This window comes from Mixophyes fleayi, chromosome 5, assembly GCF_038048845.1.
Source record: "Mixophyes fleayi isolate aMixFle1 chromosome 5, aMixFle1.hap1, whole genome shotgun sequence".
Lineage (NCBI taxonomy): Eukaryota > Metazoa > Chordata > Amphibia > Anura > Limnodynastidae > Mixophyes > Mixophyes fleayi.
Window position 1 is genome coordinate 228,690,266 of NC_134406.1, and position 25,478 is coordinate 228,715,743.

Here is a 25,478-nt window from a genome sequence, read left to right on the forward strand (position 1 = left end):
AGCTTTATTATAATACCCCCAAGACTTATTAAAGTAAGTGTAAAGAAGTCCCAGTGCCTCTGATGCTGCACACACAAGTCATATCACTGACACTACCTGAGACTAGACCACGCCCACCCCTCGGTCACATGACAGGGAAGTGGTTCGAGATTGACGTCACGGCGGAAGGTCAGGGAGCTCCGGAGAGGAAGTGAGAGTGCGAGGCCTCGTCCGCCATTGTGGAGAGGAGAGAGCCCGTCCAGAGCAAGAGTCAGAGCCGGGGGGCGAGGAGCGCCAGAAAGAGGAGACCACCGAGGTCCCCACCGCTCCCCGTGTGTCCCCATACACAGCGCCACATTAGTGCCCTGTAGGTGTATACACACATATACATAAATATATATCTATATATAATACGGCTGGTGAATCTCATCCATCTTACATATATACAGGACACGGCGCCACCAATGTCTGTATAGCGATCTATGTGATGTGTATGTGTCTCTGTGTACACGGTGCAGTAGTTGTTGCCCTTACATGGTGTACATAGCCCAGTGTATATGAAGACACTCTCCTCCAGGCCTATACACACACGTCCCGTAGGTATACGCCTAGACCCGAGAGAGCAGCTGGAGGGTGAGATACAGGGTGTGTAGGGAGTGGATCACACGGCGGCACCCGATCATCTGTGGCTCCACGGGAGAATGTCTGCGACCAGCGTGGATCAGGTAACCGGAGGAGGCCTGTGTCTGCACTGATTGCTACTGCACCAGGCTAACTCATTGTTCTGTGTTTAGCTACATACGCAGTATAGTCCCACTCCCCCTGTTCTAAAATTTGCATGTGAAACCTGTACGGACTAGTTGACTATCAAATAAAAAATATTCATATACCCACTGTTATTCCATTACTTTATTGTATTATTTGGTTTCTAACTATTGCTATTGAAAATATACTTGTGGGCTTTAGTAAAGTTTACATAGATTGGGAAATACTAGTAGAGCTACAACTGAGAAAACTTACATGTGTTGTAGAGGAGGGTGAAGTATCCCATCCTATCCTTCCTTTTACTTAACAGTGGTTCACTGCATGCTGTCATATTTCTGTGCAAGGTAATTTAATATCCTAAACTGCTAACTGAAAGCTACATTACTACTTGGGAAAATCTTTTCCTAAAGTGTCCCCCCACCAGCTGTTACCCCAGTGGATGGGACTTGTGTGTGAGCAGAAGGACCAATCGCAAGCTGCAATATAGAGATTGTGGCTTATGTCCTCCCGCTCACACCCCTTTTTTGTGACTAGGGGGAGAGCCCACTTTAGAAAAATATATTTTTTTTAGGCAGCAATGCAGCTCTAAGATGACCGCACATGCTGCAGTATTGGGCCATTGGACCGGTATTGTATTAGATGTAGTCCCAAAGCAAGGATAGAAATTAATTGGGTTGAAAATACTAAGGTGAGCTCTGGGAAGACAGAAACCTCCCTTGCTTCTATTTGGTCATTTTATGACTTCAGTAACAGATTCAATGAATCTGGACCTGCCCACTTTGTCTGAGCGCTGAATGGATGTATGGCTAATGTGTGTGACCAATGTGCACAACAGTCCAGCTGTGTGACAGGATATGGGCTCCTGTGTGTGGTCAGCTATTGATTAATATATGGGCTGAATTATTGGCAGTATTTATCGCCTTTAAACAATTTTTTTTACTTAAATATAAATAGTGGAACTGATGTATATCAATATGTAATGCACAATTATTAATATATGTATATTTTGTAACTAATTTATGTATGAATAGTGAGTTCTGGTGTCCTATTTAGGACATCTGTGTAGTATATAAGGAATAATGCAGCACATACTGTGCATTTTCATGTGTATTAGACTTCACTTTAGATTTCTGCATCCTGTCAACATTCATCCTACAGCCTTATGCTTCTATATGGTTACAGAACTCCTCATTGACTTCTAATTCCATATAATGTGCAGTATTGAGTGCATTTTCTCATGTTACTCATCAACCTTTCACTTGGATGGAGAGTTAAAATAAGGATCCCTGTTTTGAGTTTATTTTCATTTCAATTTGTGTTTTTGTGTATATATAAGCTTGTGGTTGCAACTGTATGTGTTAATATTACTGTGTTTTTTTACAATGTTTTTTTTCCCTGTTATTCCAGATAAGTAGATTTTTTAAATGCTTTTAAAATATCCGCATGTCTTAAAACACATAGCTATTTGAACTATGAATGGTATTAATACAGTCTCCCCTCTCAAATGAGCTAAAGAATCAGGATTAACAGATAAATCATTTTATGACGATATTGTGAAGTACAGGTGTGTCTGTTGTTCTAACTTCTAAAGAATTTTCTGTGTATTTAATTCCAGTGACCTTTTTCTTTCTTTTTCCACGTTGTTGCAGAGACCTAAAGGACAGGGAAACAAAGGTATGTGAGTGTTTTTCTTTTATAAATCTATAAACAAGAACTTCAAAATAATGCTTCCTTAGTAATCTTTCTTATTTGTTTATATTCAGTGGGGAATTATTTTATCTGATAGATATTCAAAAGCTTATTTTTTACATTACTCTCTCCTGTAGCCACTGCATATTAAAATGTCTGAATGCATTAGCTATAGATATGGACCCCAAAGTGTAGCTTGAATGTTAGTTGCACAATAAGCATAGAATAATTTAGAAATCTTCACCAATGTATAATGGCTGCACCTACAATATATAGAAACGCACAGCTGAACTGTCAAAACAATAAAAGGAAGAAGGGTTTCCAATCTGCAAATAGCAATTCTATATAGTAATTTCACCTGTAGTGTACAAGCTTTATATAATTTTGGGGGGAAAATGAAGAAATGTTCTTATGTCACAGATCCTCAAACATGTTTCATTCCCAAATCTTAAATATTTGTCAGTTTGAAATTACAAAGTAATTAAAATAATTAAAAATAGACATGTCTGAGAATAAAAGTTTGCAACTTCAGCAATTGAAGTGATTTGATTTCTTTTAGAAGCAGGTCTGATAAATGAATGTGGTCTTAATTTATAGTGTTATGAGGTTCTTTTTTCAACAGTAATTATATATTTCAGTGATGCAATCACCTGAAATTTGTTGCATATTTATTTATATTTACTAATAAGCAGATGTTCCTTTAACATTCCAGGCTTGACACTGACATATGCTTGTCAACGTGATTTTTGTTCACGATGAAGTGATCTACGTCAGTTTTTCACACTTGTTTTCCAAGTGATATAATTGTCTTCAGTTAAAGACATTTTTAATGCAGGTTAACAATTGCAGCCTAACTTGTTTGGTATTGGAAAAGTAGTGTGAGGCGCAGAGAATTATCAGCTGTGAGGAGGGCGGATGTGTGCGCCTGTGTAATGGTTACTGCAAGCTTTATGTAATGTGGCCTGCAATCTTCAGCTTATTAAATGAAAAATGCACTTAAAATTAGTGCTGAATGCAGTGGTAATTTATTCTTTCTTCCCCTTGCTGTGTAAGAGATATTACACACACAATTACTATTTGCTGAGTTTAAGAGCTTTAAAAACAAATAAAACAGGAAATATCGCATATGCAAAACTTTTGGCACTTTTTCAGATGAGTCTCCTCGCCCCTCGGCTCTGACTCTTAAGCAAGGGGAAAGACAATGTGATAGAACACCTATGCCTACATTCAACAACCATGGACTGCTTTAACCAGCTACTTGAGGACTTTAAAACAAAGACAGTTGACTGTTGCCAAGCAGGGGAAGGATATAAAAAGATACGTCTGATTGCTTCACGCTCGGATTTTCCTCTGTTAGAAACAACATTGAGAAGTGATTAATGGGAACTGGTGATGTTGAGGCAAGACCAGAAAAATTCCATGAAAATGGCATACAGCTGTTTGTAAACTGGTCAGATATGCAAAGTAGAACCCAAAAGCCCCGTAGAAAGGTGTCAGTGACATCGGTGCAGTAGTCCACAGTATAGTTCCCTACACAAAATGATCTACATGGAAAAGTTGTCAGAAGGAATCTTTTATCACAAGTCAATGTATAAAGTATTAAATCATTACTTGGGTAAGTCAGAAAGTTTACAGGAAAGAGCTGTGGGCTGATGAAACAAGAATTCCTTGCCAACTGTTAAGCATGTGGGTAAATATATTATGCTTTGGATTTATGTGGCAGTCAGTAGTACAAGCATTAGTGAAGGAAAGATAGATTAAACTAAATACCATCAAATATTAGAGGCTAATCTCTCATTGTCAGTGAAAAAAACTTAAGTAGGAAATATGAAAAATATTTCAACAAAACTATATAATACCTACCTCAGAATTGGTCATATACTTACAGGACCAAAAGATTAAGGTTTTGAAATGATCTTAAAGGTCTCTATTTGAATATAATTAAAAATCTATGGGAAGATCTCAAACATGCAGTGTATGCAAGAAGACCTATGAATATTTCTGGTTTTGAAGAGTGGGAAATCTTTTTTAGAGTATAAAGTTCTTAGCGCGAAAAATGTTTTGAAGCTGTGATTTCTGCCAAGGCAGGTGTTACCAAGTTCTGGCCAAATGCCCAAACGTTTTGTTTTTGCCACATTCATTGTTTTTAGCAACAAATCTAATCGGCTAAAGTCAGCATATAGTAGTTGCGCATTTTAAATGCGTGGAAATATGTCCTGTATAAGTTTGCACCCCACAGAGATTGTAATAACATTTCATTTAGCAATTGCGAAACATTGTATTTGATCAGGCTTGCTCAAATGTTTGCGTACACCTGTTTGTGTATATGCAATATAATATATATAATATATTATTCCCATGAACTATCATGTAACAATATCACAGTCAGGGCTCTTGCATATACAATCAGTGAATTTTGTGGGGTGTAGATCTGGCACAGGGACCGTTTCTTACTCAGGCGTTGATGTACCAGCAGCCAGGTTGTTATTGACCAGGTTTCCACGCATTTGAGCACTAAAACACAGCATTAATGTGAATTCAGCGTTTCCCAATGTGGATGCCATATTGAAGCAGGGGGGATACTTTCTTTGCAACCATGTGCCAATGTGTTATATCACCATTATATTTCCCAATAATAAAACCTTGTATGCACAAGAGATTCTACCTTAACATGCTTGTCTCCCAGGATGACAAGAGACCCTTGCTTCAATTAAGTTATTATGATCCAGATATCTCTTGAGTCATATTTTACAAAAATAAATTGAAAAAAATAAACAAATGTTAACCTCAACCTTAGCCTAACAATCATAATCCTAGCTCTTACATGGTCCTTACATTAGCTGAAAGTCTAGGGTTCCCAAATTAAACATTGTCTATATTGTCCAAATCATATTACACAGCGTTGTACATAAATTATTCATCATTCACATTAGTTCCTGCCCCATTGGATCTTACAACTTAAATTCCCTACCACACACACAATAGCTTTTGTCAGAACCCATTTAACCTACCAGTATGTTTTTAGACTTGTGGGAGTAAATCTACGCAAATACAGGGAGAATATACTATTGAGTCTCATTTTTTATTTATATTTTTTAGATTGTTTTTACAGTATATTCACATTGCTCAGTAAACAGATAATACCTCTCTCCTAGTTTGTAGCAGAGTAAGCTCCAACAGCCTACTTGTGGACTCATGTCTGCTCATGATACACTGTGTTTGGTTTACCAGATGAACACAATTTATGTGAACAACAAAATTGTAATCTGTTGATCACTAAGAGCATTACTGTCTATACTCACTGTACTTCTTTCATCACCATGCAGGGTCTTTCCACTGTTTGACTGTGGGTGAAGGCAAAGTGTTCCTCGTGGTGATCAACAGGCCACAACTTTGTTTTTAAGTCTGTTTAAGGTGTATTTGCCATATGGTTAATGAATGACAATGTAACACAACTGCCCATGAATGCATGTCCTAAACCTGTGGCCACTGTTATAGTAGCGGTACAGCAGTGATTAACCCTCTAATGTTTGCTCTGCTACTGTAGGTATTAAAGAGCTGAATGATTATGCTGCTGTCACTTGTTTACACTTGCGCACTTAGCTGGGAAGTACTGATTATCTTATCCTTTCTAATAGACCCGTCTATGTTAGATAAGTTGTCAGTTCAGTTACTCCCCATCTTTTATTACATCCTAGTAACTGTTTTACACTGTAGCTATTGGGAGTTTCTTTGTTCATGAACGCTCACAGCTGCAAAGTTTTCTTTTCACATGTTCTTGTTGATTCATGTTCTAGAACAGTGTTGCAATACTAAACAATATTTACACAAGGTTCAATCTGAGTAAGAAAAATGTTTAGTTCTGTAGGTCAAACGTGAATTGTTTTTTTTTCTTCCAGTCTATTAAGCTGTCTTTACTGCAAACAAATAAGTTGTGACTGTAATCTGTGAACATGGCACGTGATTCCAAGAGATAGCTACCCATGTTCAGACAAACAGTGTATTTTTGATTCTGACACGACACTTCTTGTAATTTGTTCTAATTTGACGCAAGAAAAGAAAACCTCCTACTAGCAAGCAGAGCTCTGAGATTCCCATATTAGGGACCCCTGCACCTTGGCAGAATTCACCCCTTTCAGTACGTCAACAACTACTTTTTCCTGCTTTGACAACATGAAGCTGTTTAAGTTCATACCACACTGAGAGTTTTAAAATGTGCAGATTGAACTGATGGCCCTGACCAGTCAGTGTTAGAACGGAACTCAGCACAGTTTGAACACTCCCTTTCTCCTGGTTGTCAACAAGGGATAATGGTTGGAGCGCTAGCATGTGTAACATGAGACACTTACAGAACTTGTTAGGAAGGTGTTAACTAAATTTTAGGTTGACTTATATTTAAAGGGGATGTCACCAATACCATTTAAATTGAATGCGCCCCAAGTATAGCAAATAGGGTTGCATCACTATTAACTGAAGCAGGGAGTGCAATCCAAACACAGCTAGGTCCTGCCATAGCTTTGCAGTAGAGCTCTATTAAATAGTTAGCATATCTTTGGTAACTGTAAATTTGAAAGTGGGTCAATACATAATTTATATTGTCTAGCAATAGGTAATGTCTAACTGTCAAAGCATGTGTTGGTTCTCTAGTTGTTACCCTTTTTTGGATCCCAAGTTAATCATCACTTGTTTGACTGGCCAGCTGGTGGAACAGACTTTGACACAGAGCTTCTTACTTTTTATTGGCGGTTGAATCAGCAGGGGCTTCAGTGTTCTCCCCAGAAAATTTTGGCAGACGGTGGTATTAAGTAGCCGGGTGAGGGTAGTTGTAATACTTTGTAATAATATTAAAACATTTGGGAGGTTATTGCCCCCACCTACCAGGACTGGTCAGACTGGTGGTCAGTGGTCTAACACTCACTGTTGGCTGTAGTGCTCCCATAGTGCTTGTTCTGTTTGGAAGAACAGTGGTTTATTTTATTATAATAGGGCTCTGTTGGGCTCCAAGAGCCGGGTGGCAAGTAAGAGCACCTGGAAAGTAGGTGCTGGGGAGAACTCCTGGCTTCATATCTGGGAATGCTTACCATTATAACTAATTTGACTCTGTTACAATGCATATTCTATTCTAAAAACACATGTTTATGCATGTGTTAAAGGGGATAAAGACAGATGTAGACTGTATGATTGTAAATCACTGTTGTATTTGTAGTAATGTCGCCTATTTGACACTGCTTTGAATCTGTGTCGTGCCAGATACTAAGGCCTTAAATTTTATGTCATCAGTTTTATTTCTGGGGTTGTAATTGATTAATGCATTGGTAAATGTGTATAAAGAAATAGTGATTTTTGCTTACCCAAACAAGTGTTCTCAAAAACTTATTGTATCTATTCTGTTTTTGCTTAAGCTTCCATTAGCACATTTATAGTCACCCAAAAGAAATTTAGTGGTCTGATCATGCTAAAAGGTTTTCCGTGCAGAATAACACATTTTATGTTTGTGACTTATGTTGAATTAAAGATATGTACAGAGGACTGTATGTGTAACTTAACTTTTTTTATTTTCAGTTACAGTACAGAACGGTTCAATGCATCAGAAGGATGCAGTAAACGATGATGACTTTGAGCCATATTTAACTAGCCAGACGAATCAGGTAGGTTAAAATTTGAACAAAATTGTGAATATAGCAAAACATAATTAACATGTATAATTTGTGTCTTTGCTACATTGATGACTCCACAGTGACAGTCTGGTACCTATATATGTGAAGTCCTCACCCCCTTATCCTTTTCTACCATGACTACAGTTGAATTCTGCATCTCTTAACTGTAGTTTTGGAAGAGGGACCAGCAAAATAAAGGAAAGAAACAGATGCTGTAGAATTGTGATGGTTTCAACAAAAATAAAGGCCCTGTATCTCTTGCTACAGTGGTGGAAGCATTGGTCAGCATAATCTGGCAGCTAATCAGAATGAAAGCTGCACTTTGATTCGCTGACAGACTCGCTCACATACTGTATTTCAGAGCTCTTGGTCTCATAAGAGATACATAATCAGGGATTTAGACAGAAGGCACAGGTGGGTACTTCTGCTCTTAGAAATTGGTCTCAAGTTTTGGCACTTGCTCCTGACTTTTGGGGAAATATATGAAGCCCTGTTGTAAGTGATAGGAATCCCCTTCATGTTTGCACCAATATTTGCAGTGCGAAGGCAGAGTTTGTATTTTGGGTTTCCAATGTCAGAAATGTGGAGGATGGAACTGAAGCTGGTTTTGTGGGTTGAAGGCCAAATGGGACCAGATCATCCATGGACCACATCAGAAGATACATGAAATAATGCTCTGATGATTGCAGTCAGATAATTATTGGGCATCATGTTTTGTTTTGAGGTCACATAGGCAGTGATATCAGGACAGTTGCACCACTTGCGTTGTCAGTGAGTTTACAGCAAGCATCGCCGACATATTTGGCTTTCATTTAAAGCTTTTTGTACTACACTAGACCCCGCTGTACACTAAGAATTTTAGGTGTACTTTTTATGCTCAAACAAGCACTTAAATGATGACTAAAAATGTTACTTGCATGTGGTCCTGCGATTCATCAGGTCCGTTGGGTTCCCTGATGTCTGGCAATGCTCGCCTATCTCCTGTTTTGAGATTGTCTTTTAGCATACAGGCTGTGTGTTGTCCAGCAACAATGCACTGCCGGGACAAGCCTCCTCCTGACAGCAAAAGACATTGGGGGACCTGCCAGATCAGGTGAATGTCTGGAACATAGATAAGTAATAATTTCTATTTAATACATTTTCACCCAAAACAGAATTTTATTTATTAATTTTTTTGCTTTTGGTGGAATTAGTCTTTACTTAAAGGCTAACTCCACTTTTGACAAACTATTTCTTTAAAATCTTTAGACCTTAAGCATCACTTACCAAATAAAAATCCCTCCGGTTTACTTTACTTTGTTAGATACTCTATATGATGTTTTGATGTGATGTATTCTCCTGCAGTATTTAGTCCAACCATTTGAAAGGCTGTGAAAGTGGATTTGCCTCCACCGGCTTGCTCCCCCCCTCCTCATTACCAGGATTAATATAGTTTCCTTTAAAGGCACACTATCTCAGTCTTTACTACTCAGTTTGCTAAAGCTACATGGTAAACACAGCTAAAGTACCCCATGAGGCTTAAAACCATCAGTGTAATGATGGTATTCAATTTCTATTTTTTATATATATATGTAAACATGCAATCCCCTATCCTAGCACAATTTTAAATTTCCTAGATCTTTCTGTACTAAGGAAATTTGGCTGGATCCTCTTGTCTGTTCATTTGCGGTGTTAAGAATATGTGTATCATGTTACTGACAAACAAGGTGTTCATTCCATGTTTACTTGTGTGAAAAACAATTGTACTTTTTGTGGACTTTGAAATACAATGAATAATTAATAATGTTATAGCTGAAGGGACCATCTGGTGGAAGAGTAACCTATACTGAAACAGTCTATCATACATTGGAAATACAATATTGTGTTTGAAGCAAATTTGTTTTTGTTGTTAAAGAAGCAAATCAACAGCATTTACATGATATTACACTGTATATCATGTGAATGGCATTCTAAACATTTTCAGATTTATCAATTCCTCAGTAAATGTGAAGTGTTGGTGTAGCATCTGGCCTTCTCTATCAAATAGTTTTTCTCCTTTTGTACGGGCTTCTATGAAGCCCAGTAATTGATTCCTAGTACTAATGCTTTTCAATTGTAACCCTGATGGAAGAGTGCTGCTAACAGGACAGGTTCCTGTTCTAAGACAGTGGCTGAAGATATCAAATCACAGAAATAACGATGTTGATTGAGCAAGCAGAAAACTGCCTCTATATACTCGTCTATAATGAGATTCATTTAATCAGGATCTTTGGGCAGCTTTTTAAGTGTACATATCTGAAATTTGATATTGACAAGTTTTATTAACGGAGTACCCACATGTGACCTCAAAAGGATTGTCTAGACCAATAAAAAACAGATTAGACATGATTTAAATTGGAGTAAATCTTGCTGTGTGTGCCGATGCAGCACATCTTTGTTAAATAAGTGTGTGTATATGTCTATTTTAAATAAAAAGTCTAGTTAAAGTAATATTTTTTGTTTTCTGTTGCAGAGTAATAGCTATCCACCAATGTCAGACCCATACATGCCTAGTTATTATGCTCCATCCATTGGATTTCCTTACTCCCTTGGTGAGGCTGCATGGTCAACTGCGGGAGACCCACCAATGCCATACTTGTATGGACAGATGAGCAATGGGGAACACCACTACATACCGGATGGAGTGTTTAGTCAGCCTGGAGCTTTGGGGAACACTCCTCCGTTCCTAAGCCAGCATGGGTTTAATTTTTTTCCTGGGAATGCAGATTTCTCCACATGGGGGACAAGTGGATCTCAGGGACAATCAACGCAAAGCTCTGCATATAGCAGCAGTTATGGATACCCACCTAGTTCCCTCGGTAGAGCCATTGCTGATGGGCAAGCTGGTTTTGGCAGTGACACGCTGAGCAAAGTGCCAGGTATTAACAGCATTGAGCAAGGAATGACCGGACTGAAAATTGGTGGCGATATGACTGGTGCTGGAACAAAAACTGTCGGGTCAGCTTTGACTAGTATAGCTGCAAACAGCGTGCCTCCAGTTAGCAGTTCAGCACCCAAACCAACCTCGTGGGCTGCCATTGCTCGAAAGCCAGCAAAACCTCAGCCTAAATTAAAACCGAAGGGCAATGTGGGTATTGGTAGCACTGCTGTTCCCCCACCGCCTATAAAACACAACATTAATATTGGAACTTGGGATGACAAGGGGGCTGTGGTAAAGTCCCCCCTCACCCAGCCAGTTATGCCTCCTCAGCCTGTAATTCAACAGCCTCAGCCATTAACTCAACCTCTACCCATGGTGCAAAACCAACTGCCTCAACAGCAGCTTCAGCAACAACCACAGCAGCAACAAGGACCTCAGCAGCAGGGCCCAACACACCAGGTGCAGCAGCAGCTTCAAAACCGCTGGGTGGCACCTAGGAACAGGGGAGTGGGCTTTAATCACAACAGTGTATCTGGCAATGAGAACTTTGGTTTAGGTGTTGTGCCTGTTAACTCCTCACCTTGTGGTGTTGAGGTTCACCCTGTACTGGAGAAACTGAAGGCCATAAGCAACTATAATCCCAAAGACTTTGATTGGAGTCTAAAAAATGGGCGTGTGTTTATAATCAAAAGCTACTCTGAGGACGATATTCACCGTTCTATCAAGTACTCAATATGGTGCAGTACTGAACATGGCAATAAGCGTTTGGATGCTGCTTATCGATCTTTGAATGGGAAAGGCCCACTTTATTTGCTCTTCAGTGTAAATGGAAGTGGACATTTTTGTGGTGTCGCAGAGATGAAGTCTGTTGTGGACTATAATGCATATGCTGGAGTCTGGTCCCAAGATAAGTGGAAGGGAAAGTTTGAAGTTAAATGGGTCTTTGTCAAGGACGTTCCCAATAACCAACTGAGACACATTCGTTTGGAAAACAATGATAATAAGCCTGTTACCAACTCAAGGGACACTCAAGAGGTACCCCTAGAAAAAGCCAAGCAAGTTCTTAAAATAATTGCGACTTTCAAGCATACAACTTCTATCTTTGATGACTTTGCACATTATGAGAAGCGTCAAGAAGAGGAGGAAGCCATGCGTAGGGTAAGTGTGTGTCAATTTGAACAGTATCTTTTTTTTTTTCTTTTTTTTTTCTCTCTTCTTATGCTAGCTATGCATAGCAGATTTTTTATTTTTATTTTTTTTGTCAATACTTTGTTGCTAGTGTCATGTTGATACTTGGCTGTTCTAGGGATACATATATTGTTAATCAGCAGCCTTGTAAGATCAATCAGTGTTCAGTATTTTATCGCCATCCCTTCAGCTCCTTTAACGTGTTTTTCTGACCTCTGATAAATTTACATCAGCTTTTTATCTAACTTTATCTCTAGGCGCATACCTTACATAATGCACACACATTTGGTGTCCCTATACTCAGGAGAACAAATTTAATATTTGGGATATCTTTCTAGAGCTGTTCTAATTGTGACTGTGTTCCACGAATAATGCAGCTAAAATGTTTTATCACTGTGCTGCTAAAAGAACCCATGTCTGTTCCCCCCCCCCCAAAAAATCAATAGAATCTTAATTCAACACACAAAGCCTTTAAATGTAATCTGGCTATGAATGAGGTCATTCCCTTTATTAATAATATATAGCTTTCTCTGTTTCCAAGTATTATAAGGCTATTAAGTATTGTACTCTAAATAGGAAAAAAAAAAAAAGTCTTAGCAGGCGCTGTAGAAATGTCTCTCTCAGGCTGCTGTCTCTAATTTGCCTCTTAAATATAAACTACAATTCTAGGTACATCAAGCTGTACTCTTTATTAAAAACAGGAAATGTTCCACTTTATTGCAATACATGTTAGCCTAACCAACCACACCAAAGTCTTCCCCTTTTTTGCCAGTCCTATACTAAATCTAAACATAAATTCAATCTGAATTGTATTGTGATCAATGATATTATTTTTAACTGTGCTGAGTTTTACCTGCATGCAACTTTTAAAGGAAAATACTCCCCAAGCTATAGCAGCTAATAGACACCTAGGGGAATCACAATTGGTAGACGACCACCAAAGGCCTATAAGCAAAGCACTCGGCGTTGGCAGTGGATAAAGGCCAATGTGAAACAAGGCGTGATCACATTGAAAATCATGTGATCTCTGTTGCTCAGCAACCACCGAACAATGCAACTCAACGGTTGTAATGAATGAAAACGTTATAGAAGTCACCAGATAACGTGGAAAAGAAATGAACATAAATAAATGTAAAGTGCTATAGATGTAGGTTTAAATAGTCACTATACATAACTATATAATGATGAAATCCATGTAATAATGAAACCATTATGGCAGTTTATCCATGGAAATGCACAATGTATACTAATAAGATCCAGCGTATCTAAGAAGGGGAATACTACAGTAGATAGTGTCAATAATTATAATCCAGAACACACCATAAAGATTATATGGTGAAATTTATCTTACTCTGATAGTCAAACTTTTAGCTGCTTTTACCCATGTATAAATAATAACAGGAACTCTTTTTACTTATGATTTGATGTATGAACCATTAATAGGTGTTATATTCTCACTTAGAAAAACAATATGGTTGTGCTTAATTGTATTTAAGGTGGTGTACAAGGTTTTTCCATTCTAACATGGGCACTCAGCAGCTGAACCCGGTGGTATAAGAAGTTAGTCCATTCTGCATCTGTGGTCTGTCATCTGTTCATTTAGATTGACCATATGTTTAATGGGGTTGTTCTGCAGTGATGCCTGTTACAAGCGACCTCCCACTTCCATTCCACACTAGTGGCTGTGTGAAGAGCCCTCATGCACAAACAGAAGACGCGTCATATAGTGACTTGCAGTCACTTGCAAATAAATAGTTTTAAATAACTGACTCATTGATTCATCTTTTATTTGTGGCTTCTTTTCTAACTGTATAAAATGTTCTACACATGAAAAATAACTTTACATGTCTGTTACCCTTCTGAATATGAGACATATACATAATCTCTTTTAAATACACAAGTGTAAGCTTGTGACTCAAATATTTAATAAGTAACATCTGGAAATAGTGAAAGGTATTTATATTAGACTGAAATATCCTTTAGTATCAATGTCCTTGGTAATGCCAAGCATTTATTCTGCATATTTATTAACTTTCCAGTGGCATCATTATTGTGTTGGTGAATATTTTGTTTTTAATGAGTGAACTGCTGTCTTGCTTATTCTACCAGAGTGAAGTGAAATTAAACACTAATAGACCATATTTTCTATCCACAACGTGGTGATGATTGTCCACAACGTGGTGGAAAAAGCTTAATCCAAATTGATTATATTTGCAATACCTGCTGAACCATATAATCACATATGAGATGGATCAGATCTGCTCCTAATTGCTTTTAGGTTTTATAATCTGGCCAGTGGAGTCATTATTCTGTTGGGTTGCTGAAGCTGGGGGTGTGAGGTCGTAATAGGGGAGGAGCTGCAGTTGTCATTGACAGAATGGCCTGGACGAGTAGAGGAGTATTTAGGAGTGGGAGGTGTTAAACAGGGTTTTATAGGTGAGGGTAAGCCGCTTGAATAGTATTCTGGAGGGAATGGGAAGCCAATGGAGGTGCTTTGCAGATAGGCACAGGGGAGAAGATTAATCTCAACGTCACATTCAGGATAGATTGCAGGAGGAACAGACATGGGAGAGTCCGGCCATAGAGGAAGAGATTGCAATAATGAAGGTGGGAGATGACTAGTGTGGATGATGATTTTGATGTCATCTAGGGAGAGGAAAGGCTGGACACAAACATAATACAATGTTTGGTCTTATCAATCATATTTGTATGATGATCACCTCTTTTAAAGTAGTTTATTAGGTGGTCTGTTCTACCTTGACCATTCTGTCTTAAGTGACATTAAATCTAATATACAGAAGAGGTATCGAGAGTATTTTCTCTAAAGAATATATTGGGGTTGGGATAATATACACCAAAATGTGAGGGGTTTTTTTTTTTTCTTTATATTAATCCCCTCCTCACAAATCGGAGTGAGAATGATCCGATGCCCAGAACTGCATTTGTAAGAAGATGTGACAGGATGGACGGCCTATGCCACCCTTTCTGTTGATGCTGGGAACCGGCTGGGCTTACTTTGCCACCGTTCCCTTTCTTTATTCCAAATGCGCCCTCTAACCACATTAGGAGGGACTTACATATGCTGCCACCACTGGACTCCTTCACGACATCCAGAACTGCGTTCCTTGTGGGTAACTGTCGCTACTAGTGTACCCCCTTGCTGGTGAACCTGGGCAGGAACCCCTGACCACTTCTTATAGATCAGGGTTGCTGTGGATGGATCCCCCCTGGCCTATCACACTGGCTTAAACGGCTGGGTAGTGTGCAGAGTGGTGGTACCGGAAAGCTGGGTCCAAACCTCAGTACAACAGGGAATGAATTAGAGTTGGGTCTAATCTGTAGGTCACAGGAATTTCAGCATGGAAGAAGTTGTCAAGCAGGTCTTTGAAGCAGGTGATGTTTGTGCCCTGAGTGCCCTGAAGGACAGTTCACACTGGTTGAAAGTACCAGTGATCAAGAGGTCAGAAAAAACAGAATGATACATTTCAGTACAAACCAGTGCTGTTTTATACAATTTTGGACACAGCCACGCAGGGGGTAATCCTGGTTATTATGATTAATGTGATACATCCTTGGGTCAGCAAAATACCACAAACTCCTTTCTAAAGCTGTAACACTGAAATATCTTCTGGTGTTGGTTAAAATATTGACAGTCTACTTAATATGAATACAGATAATCTTTATCAGTTTTTTTTAAATCTATTCTACCTCATGCATGGTTTGCAGTCAACCATGTATGTATAAAATATAGTCATCAGAATTATATAAAATATGCAGTTTGATTATGGCTAAACAAATCAAGCTTGCAACCAATTTGTTGAATATGCATGAAAGAACATTGTGAATTGTCTTGCTTGCGCATACACCAGTAGGTGGCTTCCTACTACAGCTTACAGTTGTAATCACACCGAATCATGAAGCATTTGTTTAGGAATTTGGCTTTGATGGAATATTAAATGAAAAATAAAAACTTAGTGATATACAGCGCAAAAACAATGGATATGTGTCTAGCAACCATTTATATGAATTGCTCCAATCTACCAGAGCAAGAAACACTCGATGAACAAATAGGAAACATATAGGAACGGTGCTCCACAACAGTTTTTATAGTAGGGACTGAATTACTCAAGATATGAGTCCCTATGTAGGAGTTCTGATATAAGAGTTAGTGGTGAATACAGTCAAATAGGTATGATATCATCTTAATCAAATTCTCCATACCACAAAACACACAGGATGCCCGATATGAGTATTTGGTGATTATCAATAATCTTCTCTCCCCGAAATGGTATGCAAGATGAGTCTGGAATTCATGAAAAGACAATAAACAAAATCATAGTGCAGACTGCTGCAACATATAATGTTATAAAAGATACAAGTGTTTATTTAGCATGCAGCACCCAAATGAACAACCAGTGTGTAGTGCACTACCCACATAAAACAACCCCCTCAGGGGTATGCCCTTACAAGAAGGTGGATGAACAGTCAGAATGGCTAATTAAGGGATCATATATTAGAAGAAGCAGAGAAAAAAAGGAAAATAATCCTATCGCACTAGTGAAGATCACCAACCCACTATAGTAATATAGGCAGGTAAAAACCTGTAACAATTTAACTAAAGGGGGTGCAACCTATTGCTGAAATATACATATGAACAAAAGACGGTCAGAGGAAGATAATTAGGTGCACTGGAGCTCACTGAAATATGATAATTCGTGTGGAATCAAGAATTTAAAATATAACTTTTATTGTTCACTAAAACAGCGAGTTATACTAGATATCCATAATAAAAACAACGTGTGATTAAAACTGGCTGGATGCACTCATTGCCATAGATATATAATGTAATTGGGAAATAGCATGGGTGGAGATGATGGCTCAAAGATAACTAATAGAGAGAATAAAACTCCTCAGATTCATCCAAATTGGTAGCCTCAATGATAATCGTTGTATACCAGCAACTAGTGTAGAGCAATGGGGAAAGAAGCCCTGCTAATCGCTGCAACACGATATAGTCCAAGGCTAAATCAAATTATGGGAGGTGTATTACTAACTACCTAAATATCGCTCCACTAACTCTGGGTTTAATTGAGAAGATCAGACGATGCAAAAGTAACCCCTTCTATAAATAGCATAGTGGCAGAAGCATCCAGCGAGACTCCAACGTACGTTTCGCTGAGAGTTTGCCAAGACTAAGCACAAAGTCTTGCCAAATCTTGCCAAGACTAAGCACACTCAGCGTAACGCGTGTTGGCGTCTCGCTGGATGCTTCTGCCACTTTGCTAGTTATAGAAGGGGTTACTTTTGCATGGTCTGATTTGCTCAATTAACCCAGAGTTAGTGGAGTGATATCGAGGTAGTTAGCAATACACCTCCCATAATTTGATTTAGCCTTGGGCTATATCGTGTTGCAGCGATTAGCAGGGCTTCTTTCCCCATTGCTCTACACTAGCTGCTGGTATACAACGATTATCATTGAGGCTACCAATTTGGATGAATTCTCGTGGCAATCGCTCCTGCCCCCAGAATGGTTGCCTCTATCGTGTGAAACATCTATAATTATAGTATTATTGGACTGAAAATGTACAAGTTTGCAAGAATGCTAGTGGACCAAAGTCTTATAACTTATATGCAAGGGATGCACTTAAAACAGGATAATGAACCAAATTTTGTTCAGAACTAAAGCAATCCAGTGTGTTTTCCTGAGGTTCAACTTTACCAAAACATTAATCAATACATCTTTAACAGGTTTAATAATAAGGCGATTTCTTCCACTGTATTTCATACATCATTGGAATGAACATGTAGCTGTCATTAATATAAACTGACTGACAATCTGGAAGGGACTTGTTAGATTATAGAGTATATATATATATTATATAGTTATCATGTATGTGTTTGATTGCAATATTATCTTTGCAGGGAATTATCTTGGTTAACACTTTTTTTTTTTTTTTTTTACAGGAGAGAAATCGAAACAAACAATAATTATATCGAGTTAATACTGCTCTAAAACCAACACTAATGATGCAGACTCTGGAAATAATAACCTACTTTGTTGAAGAAAACATGATTAATGCTTTTTATTTCTGCTTATGGCAACATCTTTGAACACTTTATCATAAAATTAACTTTTTTTCTCCCCCTCCCCTGCATAATGATTTTCATCAGAGCATCTTCTGCCCTTGTACTCTTCACCAAACACACTTCGTCAAGCACTTTCTGTCCTGGAGCTTTTATCAGTAACTGCCGTCTTTTTGTAATCAAGCATCATAGCAAAGACGCAGGAGACTCATTAAATGCAAGGATCCTTTCTCATTTTCAGTTTCTTCAATACTGATAACTATTAGACAAGTGGTTAGTTAATGATGTGAAATTCACACAGCTTCCTTTTTATTTTATTTTTTGCTGGTTTTTTTTTTATTGTGGTTTTTTTTCTTAGTTGTTGAAAAGAGTAAAAATGAATCACGCCATATTTAATTCAGGAGTAAACTCTAATTGTCTATCAAGAATTATTGTGGTGACATCAATATGGCAAACAGAGTTTTTAAACTGCAGAACCATAGAGACCTTTTGTTTCAGTCGTTTTGGTGTAAGAATGTTTAAACGCAGCTTTGTGGCCACCAAGTTTAATGCACAATGTAACAAGGCTTATTCTCATTTACTGACAGAAGCAGATGGTGCTGCTGACTTGACAGTAACGGAGAGCAAGTAAGCGGGTTCTTGTTTGATACCACTTAGTGTCACAAATCTCTATGTTTTGAGTAAATGTACCTCAGTCCAGATAAGACTTTTATGACCTTTCTAACTACATTTAACTTGAACTCGTATTACTGAGTGTTTGCAAAACTGACCAAGTGCTCCCATGAAATAGAAATCTACTCCTCTAATTTACTAGCTTAATAAACCTTTTTGATTAGCAGGCATATATGTGGAATTTGGCACTTTGTCCCCCCAAGTCATTCTTTCGGCTCTTTCAGCTCTTAGTAAATAGCTGTGGGCACTGCTCATCTACTAAGTCTAGCCATAAGTCCCACCGCCCACTTTGTGATTTGCTTTAAGTGCCTCTTTTGTTTTTATTCTTCGTTTTATTCTAGTTTAGAGAAATGATAATCTGGTAATGTATTGCAGACAAATGTATTAATGTAAAGTATATGAGCCTCTCTAAAACAGCAGTAATTGTGCATTCTCTAAAAATCTGCTTTCTAGCTTAATGTAGTGCAAACTTGGGGTCATCATACAGTAGAAATGTTTTTCTATGCGAAATATGTTTGTCCAGCATAAATACTAAAGACTGTGTTATTTGCTGTCATTCACTTATTTTTGTCCTCTGGTTTCATAGTAAATAATGGTGAACATATCTGAATTTCTGAAACAAATTATACAGACGCAGCATAATTTCCTTTAATTGCGGTTGATGCTTCTATATCTAATGGAGAGAAAAAAGTCCTATGTATTTCCATACAGAAATAAATTTAAGAAGAAACGCAACACACCTAAATAATTCACTACAACTGGTGAAACAACCATTTATTGCAGTATCAATGTTGATGGTGTAATAATAGTTGGAAGGGGAATTGTTAGCATTTAAAGCGTACCTTTTTTTTTTTTCTACAGTACATGTGGAGGCAGCTGTTTTGTGAGCTGAACCAGTATTCATATAGGCTATCAATTCAACTAGTGACCTCATCAAGGGTGATGCACACTGTGATGTCACTAGTTCCTAGTGAATTGATAGGCTGAATATTGGCGGCGTGCATGAAATTACTGCCGCCATTGTGTGGAGTTGACATGTATGCTCTAATGGTAACTTGTGTCTAAGATTCCTGGTGTCATCTGCTCGTGTGACGGAACAATGTCCACAAAATAATAAGGTTTTATATCTATGTAAATTCACGCAAATCTGTAAACATTTCTTTTATATTTGCGTCCCAAATAAGTGGTACACATGATCTTCCCATGGATTCTTGGGCACATAAGCATGATTTCTTGTATGTTTAAGCAAGCGTTTAATTATCAGTAAATGTGTCTAGTATTGTCATTTGGCAAATTGAGAAGACTATCTAAAAATGAGTTGTTATAGAGTATCTTTAAATGATCTGTTTTACGTGAAAATTGCTTTTTTTTAAAAAAAAAAAATATTTTATTTTGTGTAAGAAAGCTTGACTTATAAATTTGTCATCAAGTCTATTTTCCCTAACTGGAAGAACACAATCCTAAAGCTTATACTCCAAAGAGAGTTTATTTTTATGCAAGTACTTTCAAGAAGTAGGTTTATTTAAATGGATTCAAACAACTTAATATAGTTGATACTTTTTATCATCGGAACTTTCAAATTATGTAAAACAGGAATTTTGCCCAGTAAGTGATTAAATAGTAGGTAAGCATTCTGTGCAATTGTTTTTATATTTAAATTGAGTGTCTATTGTAGATGCCACTTGCCATTTTCTATTAATCTGTGACGTAAAGATTAGAGCATGTGATTCACCTATATGACAGATTGGAAAGGTACTATGTCAGCTGGTACGCCTAAACATGCTTGCTTTATTTGAGAGATCTAATTAAATGAAAGCTTGCTTACTTATAATAATGTAATGCGACCTCAACTATACCTTTTTTTTTAGTTGGACTGACCTTGTTTGAATACAGAGGTCTAATATTGCAATGAGGAACGCTACCAGGGAAGTGGCATGATCTTGTGCATCATGAAAGTGAGACTTATGTTGCAATGTTTTGCTATGTAATGTGCACTGCAAAGAATTTGTGCCTGATACCTACCATAATTAACTGCTTTGTATGTTATAATCTAGTACTTACTGTGGGCAATACTGTTGACCATTTCACATCTCAAGTATTGGACATGCTAAATAGTTTTATGCATAGCTCCCATATCTGTAGTTAAATAGTTCTTTACCTGTCCAGAATCCGTGCTTGTGGATTTAGAGAATGTGACCTTTTCCCTCACTAGCTGCTATGGTATTGTTACTCATTTAAATACACACCAGAGATGGGTGGAAATAGCTTTAGTCTATTGAAATGAATTGTCTGTGTAATGTACGCCTCAGAGATAAACAGAAAACGTTTCATTCTTCTGTTTAACTCTGTATAGTGCTTTTTAAATTGCACAATTACCCGTCTTTTCTAGATGCACACTATATGTATTTGAACCATGTCACTTGGTTGCTTTATAGTGTGTGTGTGTGTGTGTGTGTGAAATTTACTTGGCTCCAGTGGTGGTTATCCCGTTGCTGTTCAGCTGTTGGGGAACTACAAATTACAGGATGCTCTGCTCACCATGGTATGTTAGAACAGGTAGTTCTCCAATGGTTGGAAAGCCTAAGCCTGTCTTAGAGTACATACCCACTGGTGTGTCGAATGCTTTTTTCTTTTTTTTAACATTAGTTAGATATTTGCATTTTTATTAGCGTTTGAAGCCTTTTCAGTATGCGGAAACACACAAAAATGGAATAAGTGACATTAACACCCATTTACGTGTGTTTTGCAAAAGTTAAAAATGCATGTAAAATGCATTAAATATAAAAATGCATTTAAAACATCGCTAGTGGGTATATACCCTATACTGCCTTGGTTGAAGCCTAATGCACAGTGTGACAGGAATGTTTCAGTGATTGTTGGACTATACAGCTCTGGCCATATTATTTCCTGCAACAAAGTAATAAGTTATATGGAAAAGCTTTAAATTTAATGAAAATTTAAGACCTAGTTTTATGTAGTGTACATTAATTCCTCAGAGATCTTTACAATCCTCAAGTGCTATACCAGTATTACGAGCAGCTTTATTCTGTCTGCTCTTAACCTTAAGAATATTTTTTTTAAACTATTTTCACAAGGTTTTCTCCCTGATAGCTAAAGTAATATTTCCTTACTGTTGAATACTTATCCATCCAAAGCTTATAATGTAATTATGGTACAGTTTAACAGTTTTAATTAATATTTCTAACCACAAGCTCAGTCAGGTTGTATAAAAAACTGTTTATTGTATACCTATATTAAAAAATATATATATATACATATATAAGATGTAGCTGGCATTTGGGTTGAAATCAATCTGGATATGTCATCTATGTATAGAGATACGTAGTAGAACTATATCATTTTATGCAGCAAAAATAAAAACCTTGTTCGGTTGCTGGTGTTTTTAAAAGGGATATTTGATCTATTGGAAAGTTACATTTCATGTGGGGTACACTTTTACACCTGGCATACAGTTGAAATATTCTGGTTGCATTGCACGAAATATGGGGGGGGGGGAGCGTTAAACTTTTCTTGAATTTGTAACTATGTATGTTTTGAAAATCTAATTACAGGAAGAATCCAGTTGTATTACACAGTTGTGCCTCTGCATCACTTTGCCTCTTGTAAGAACTGTGGTGACCCGGTCTTGTACAACTAAATTTTATGTATGCGATTTAAAAAGTTAGATATCCCATATACTGTATACAAATACGGCAGAGCAAAACAGTCCTTGCAGAGCTGGAAAATAAACCATGTTAAAATCCAATAATTGCCATTTATTTATTTATTGGACGTCTGTTATTGTTTTGGGGAAAATAGGGAAGGTTCAAATTATAAATAAGAACACATTGGTAAATCATATTAGGGCTTTCAATTTGAAAGTGGCACTGTTACTGCACAAGACCTAGAATATTGGTTATTGCAACTGTACTAGCACCTGAAATCACAAACCTGATACATCTGTTGGGAAAGCCACTTAAAGTGTCATTTTGTTACAATGTAACAAGTTTGCTGGGGGAAATAAAAATTTGGCAAGCTATATAATTGCGGTAGGTCGATTGTGTTAACCTGTCGTAGATATATAAAATATGAGCTGGTGCTTTACAGCTATACACGCGTCTGTGTAATTGGTTAAAGGTTATACTATTTGTCACATGATTACATGCACATATTTGCACAATTAAGCATATCCCGAATATAACCCTAGCGTTGGCTCTACATACAAACCGATATGGTTTTAAAAAAAAAAAATCTGTTACCTTATGGATGGGACACAATATTTTGTAGATATTTCTTTCTGCTTTGGCATATAGTTAAAACAAACACATGGGCACCTTGTTTAATTGGCACTTGGCTCTCCTTGAAAATTCATTCTAACAGTTATCAATCTTACAGTTCTCAAATCAAGACTGTAGTTGTAAATGACAAGTAAATTGCATAGCTGATAAAGTGCTCAGTGTTATTTAACATAGTTACTTAAATACAGGTTAGCAACTCGGTCTTGAACGAGTTCTCCTGTTAAAATGTTTTTTTTTTTTCCATTATCCCCACACCCAACCAATAATGGTAAATGACTTCTACTTATTTAGTTATGAATCCAGAGCCAATTGAGAATTGTGCGAGGCCTGAACACTATGCAGCTTCCTCAGCTTGCAACGAATATGACGTGTGTAATGTTAAATATTTGTTCAGTTGTGATTTTGCCCCATTCTTTAACGTCAATCTTAAAGGTTCCGTGGGCTTCTTCTATGAACTCTGAACTTTAGTTCTTTTCATAGATTTTTAATTGGATTCAAGTCAGGTGATTGTCAGGGCCATTCTACCAGCTTTATTTTCTCTCTTTGAAAGCAATTGAGTGTCCTTGGCTGTGTGTTTGGGATCATTGTCCTGCTGAAATGTCCACCCTCGTTTCATCTTCAGCATCCTGGTAGATGGCAGCAGATTTTTATCAAGAAAGTCTCTGTACATTTTTCCATTCAGCCTTCCTTCAATCATGTACAGTATGCCAGTACCATATGCAGAAAAACAGCCCCACACCATGATGTTCCCACCTCCAAACTTCACTGTTGGTATGGTGTTTCTGGGGTGATGTGCGGTTCCATTCCTCCTCCAAACGTGTGTGTTATGGCATCCAAAAAGTTAAATTTTGCTCTCATCTGACCACACTATATTCTCCCAGTATTTCACATGTTTGTCCAAATGTTGTGCAGCAAACTTTAGACGAGCTTCAACATGTTTTTTCTTCATCAAAGGAGTCTAACATGGTGAGTGTGCATACAGGCCATGGCGGTTGGGTGCATTACTTATTGTTTTCTTTGAAACAATTGTACCTGTTAATTCCAGGTCTTTCTGAAGCTCTCCACAAGTGATCCTTTGTTTTTGGACAACTCTTCTGATATTTTTTTTTTCATTCCTCTGTCAGAAGTCTTGCAAGGTTCACTTAGGGGTCGGTTTATGGTGAAATGATGTTCTTTATGGCCCCAACAGTGCTCACTGGAACATTGAGTAGTTTAGAGATCCTTCTGTAACCAATGCCATCACTATGTTTTGCAAAAATAAGGTAGCGAAGGTCTTGAGAGACCTCTTTGCTTTAACCCATCATGAGATGTTTCTTGTGTGACACCGTAATGAGACACCTTTTTATAGGCCATCAGTTGTGGCTGAACCAGTTGGCAGGATTGCTTTCTAATTACTGATAGATTTCAGCTGGTGTCTTGGCTTTCCATGCCTTTTTGCAGCTCCCTCTCTCTCTGTGTTCAATACTTTTTCCCTGCGTCATTTCACATTATTACACAAAACTTAAATTATGGACATCTATGGTTTGATTTCTTTGCATGTGTGGATTGCAAAGGTTGTTGCTTTGGTGTAAATTTCATTACAATAGTCACATTAAATATATATTTACTAAGAAAAATGTTGATGTGTTCAATACTTATTTCATCTGCTGTATATCGCCTATGTTATGTAAGAGCGATTCTGCTTGTTCCATTTCTGTCTTAAGCCAAAAGTGTAAGATTTCATAGGCCACTTATTTGTACTTCCTAATGCCTTTATATTTTATTCATTTGTCTTTAAATGCTCTTTCCCTGAGCAGGTGAATGTGTTCCACTGAAAGTATTTTTGCTGCCACATTTTTTTCGATCACTCTAAATCTGACATCTTTTTATAGGCATGATACTCAAAAGTTTCAGCAATCTAAGCTTTGAGAACCATGTCTGAACAGTTGGTGTCTCCTCTTGCACTGTTTTGACCTGGTGCACAGCATTGTCTTTGTCACTGGTGATTATGCAAGATCTTCATTTCTCACTGAGAATTTTTGGTGAAAATTATTTCCTGCCATTTACAGTGCATACAAGTTGGCAACTTATAACTACTTATGCAGATATCCTTCACCTTCACTGATTGTTCTGTATTGTATCCTGGAACATTTCCATATTTGGGTAGGGATGTGATTCATCAGTACAGATGTCCGTGGATGTTTACAGCATTCGGGAAGAGACCTTCAATGATTGTCAGAATCCCACATAAACCAACAATTTGTGACT

The 25,478-nt window shown here is 37.6% G+C and overlaps 1 protein-coding gene across 5 annotated transcripts; it reads left to right on the top strand.

The window, feature by feature from the left end:
* Nucleotides 1–158: 158 nt before the first annotated feature.
* On the top strand, nucleotides 159–22,702 carry YTHDF3 (YTH N6-methyladenosine RNA binding protein F3). Of its 5 annotated transcripts, none has more exons than XM_075213573.1 (5): nucleotides 159–704; nucleotides 2,360–2,418; nucleotides 7,996–8,081; nucleotides 10,582–12,147; nucleotides 18,142–22,702. In XM_075213573.1, the coding sequence occupies exons 3-5, from the start codon at nucleotides 8,016–8,018 to the stop codon at nucleotides 18,163–18,165; spliced, it is 1,656 nt and encodes a 551-aa protein (XP_075069674.1). In that variant the 5' UTR covers nucleotides 159–704; nucleotides 2,360–2,418; nucleotides 7,996–8,015; the 3' UTR covers nucleotides 18,166–22,702. The 5 variants fall into 5 exon arrangements, with proteins under 5 accessions (XP_075069674.1, XP_075069673.1, XP_075069675.1 ...); XM_075213572.1 differs by having other exon boundaries at nucleotides 2,394–2,418; XM_075213574.1 differs by having other exon boundaries at nucleotides 159–346; nucleotides 2,394–2,418.
* The last annotated feature ends 2,776 nt before the right edge of the window (nucleotides 22,703–25,478 follow it).

Excerpts from the sequence above, each read along its gene's own strand:
- YTHDF3 (XM_075213572.1), top strand. The coding sequence starts at position 681 with ATGTCTGCGACCAGCGTGGATCAG. Across the intron at positions 2,419-7,995 it reads TAAAGGACAGGGAAACAAAG|TTACAGTACAGAACGGTTCA; the intron begins GTATGTGAGTGT and ends TTTTATTTTCAG. Across the intron at positions 12,148-18,141 it reads AGGAGGAAGCCATGCGTAGG|GAGAGAAATCGAAACAAACA; the intron begins GTAAGTGTGTGT and ends TTTTTTTTACAG.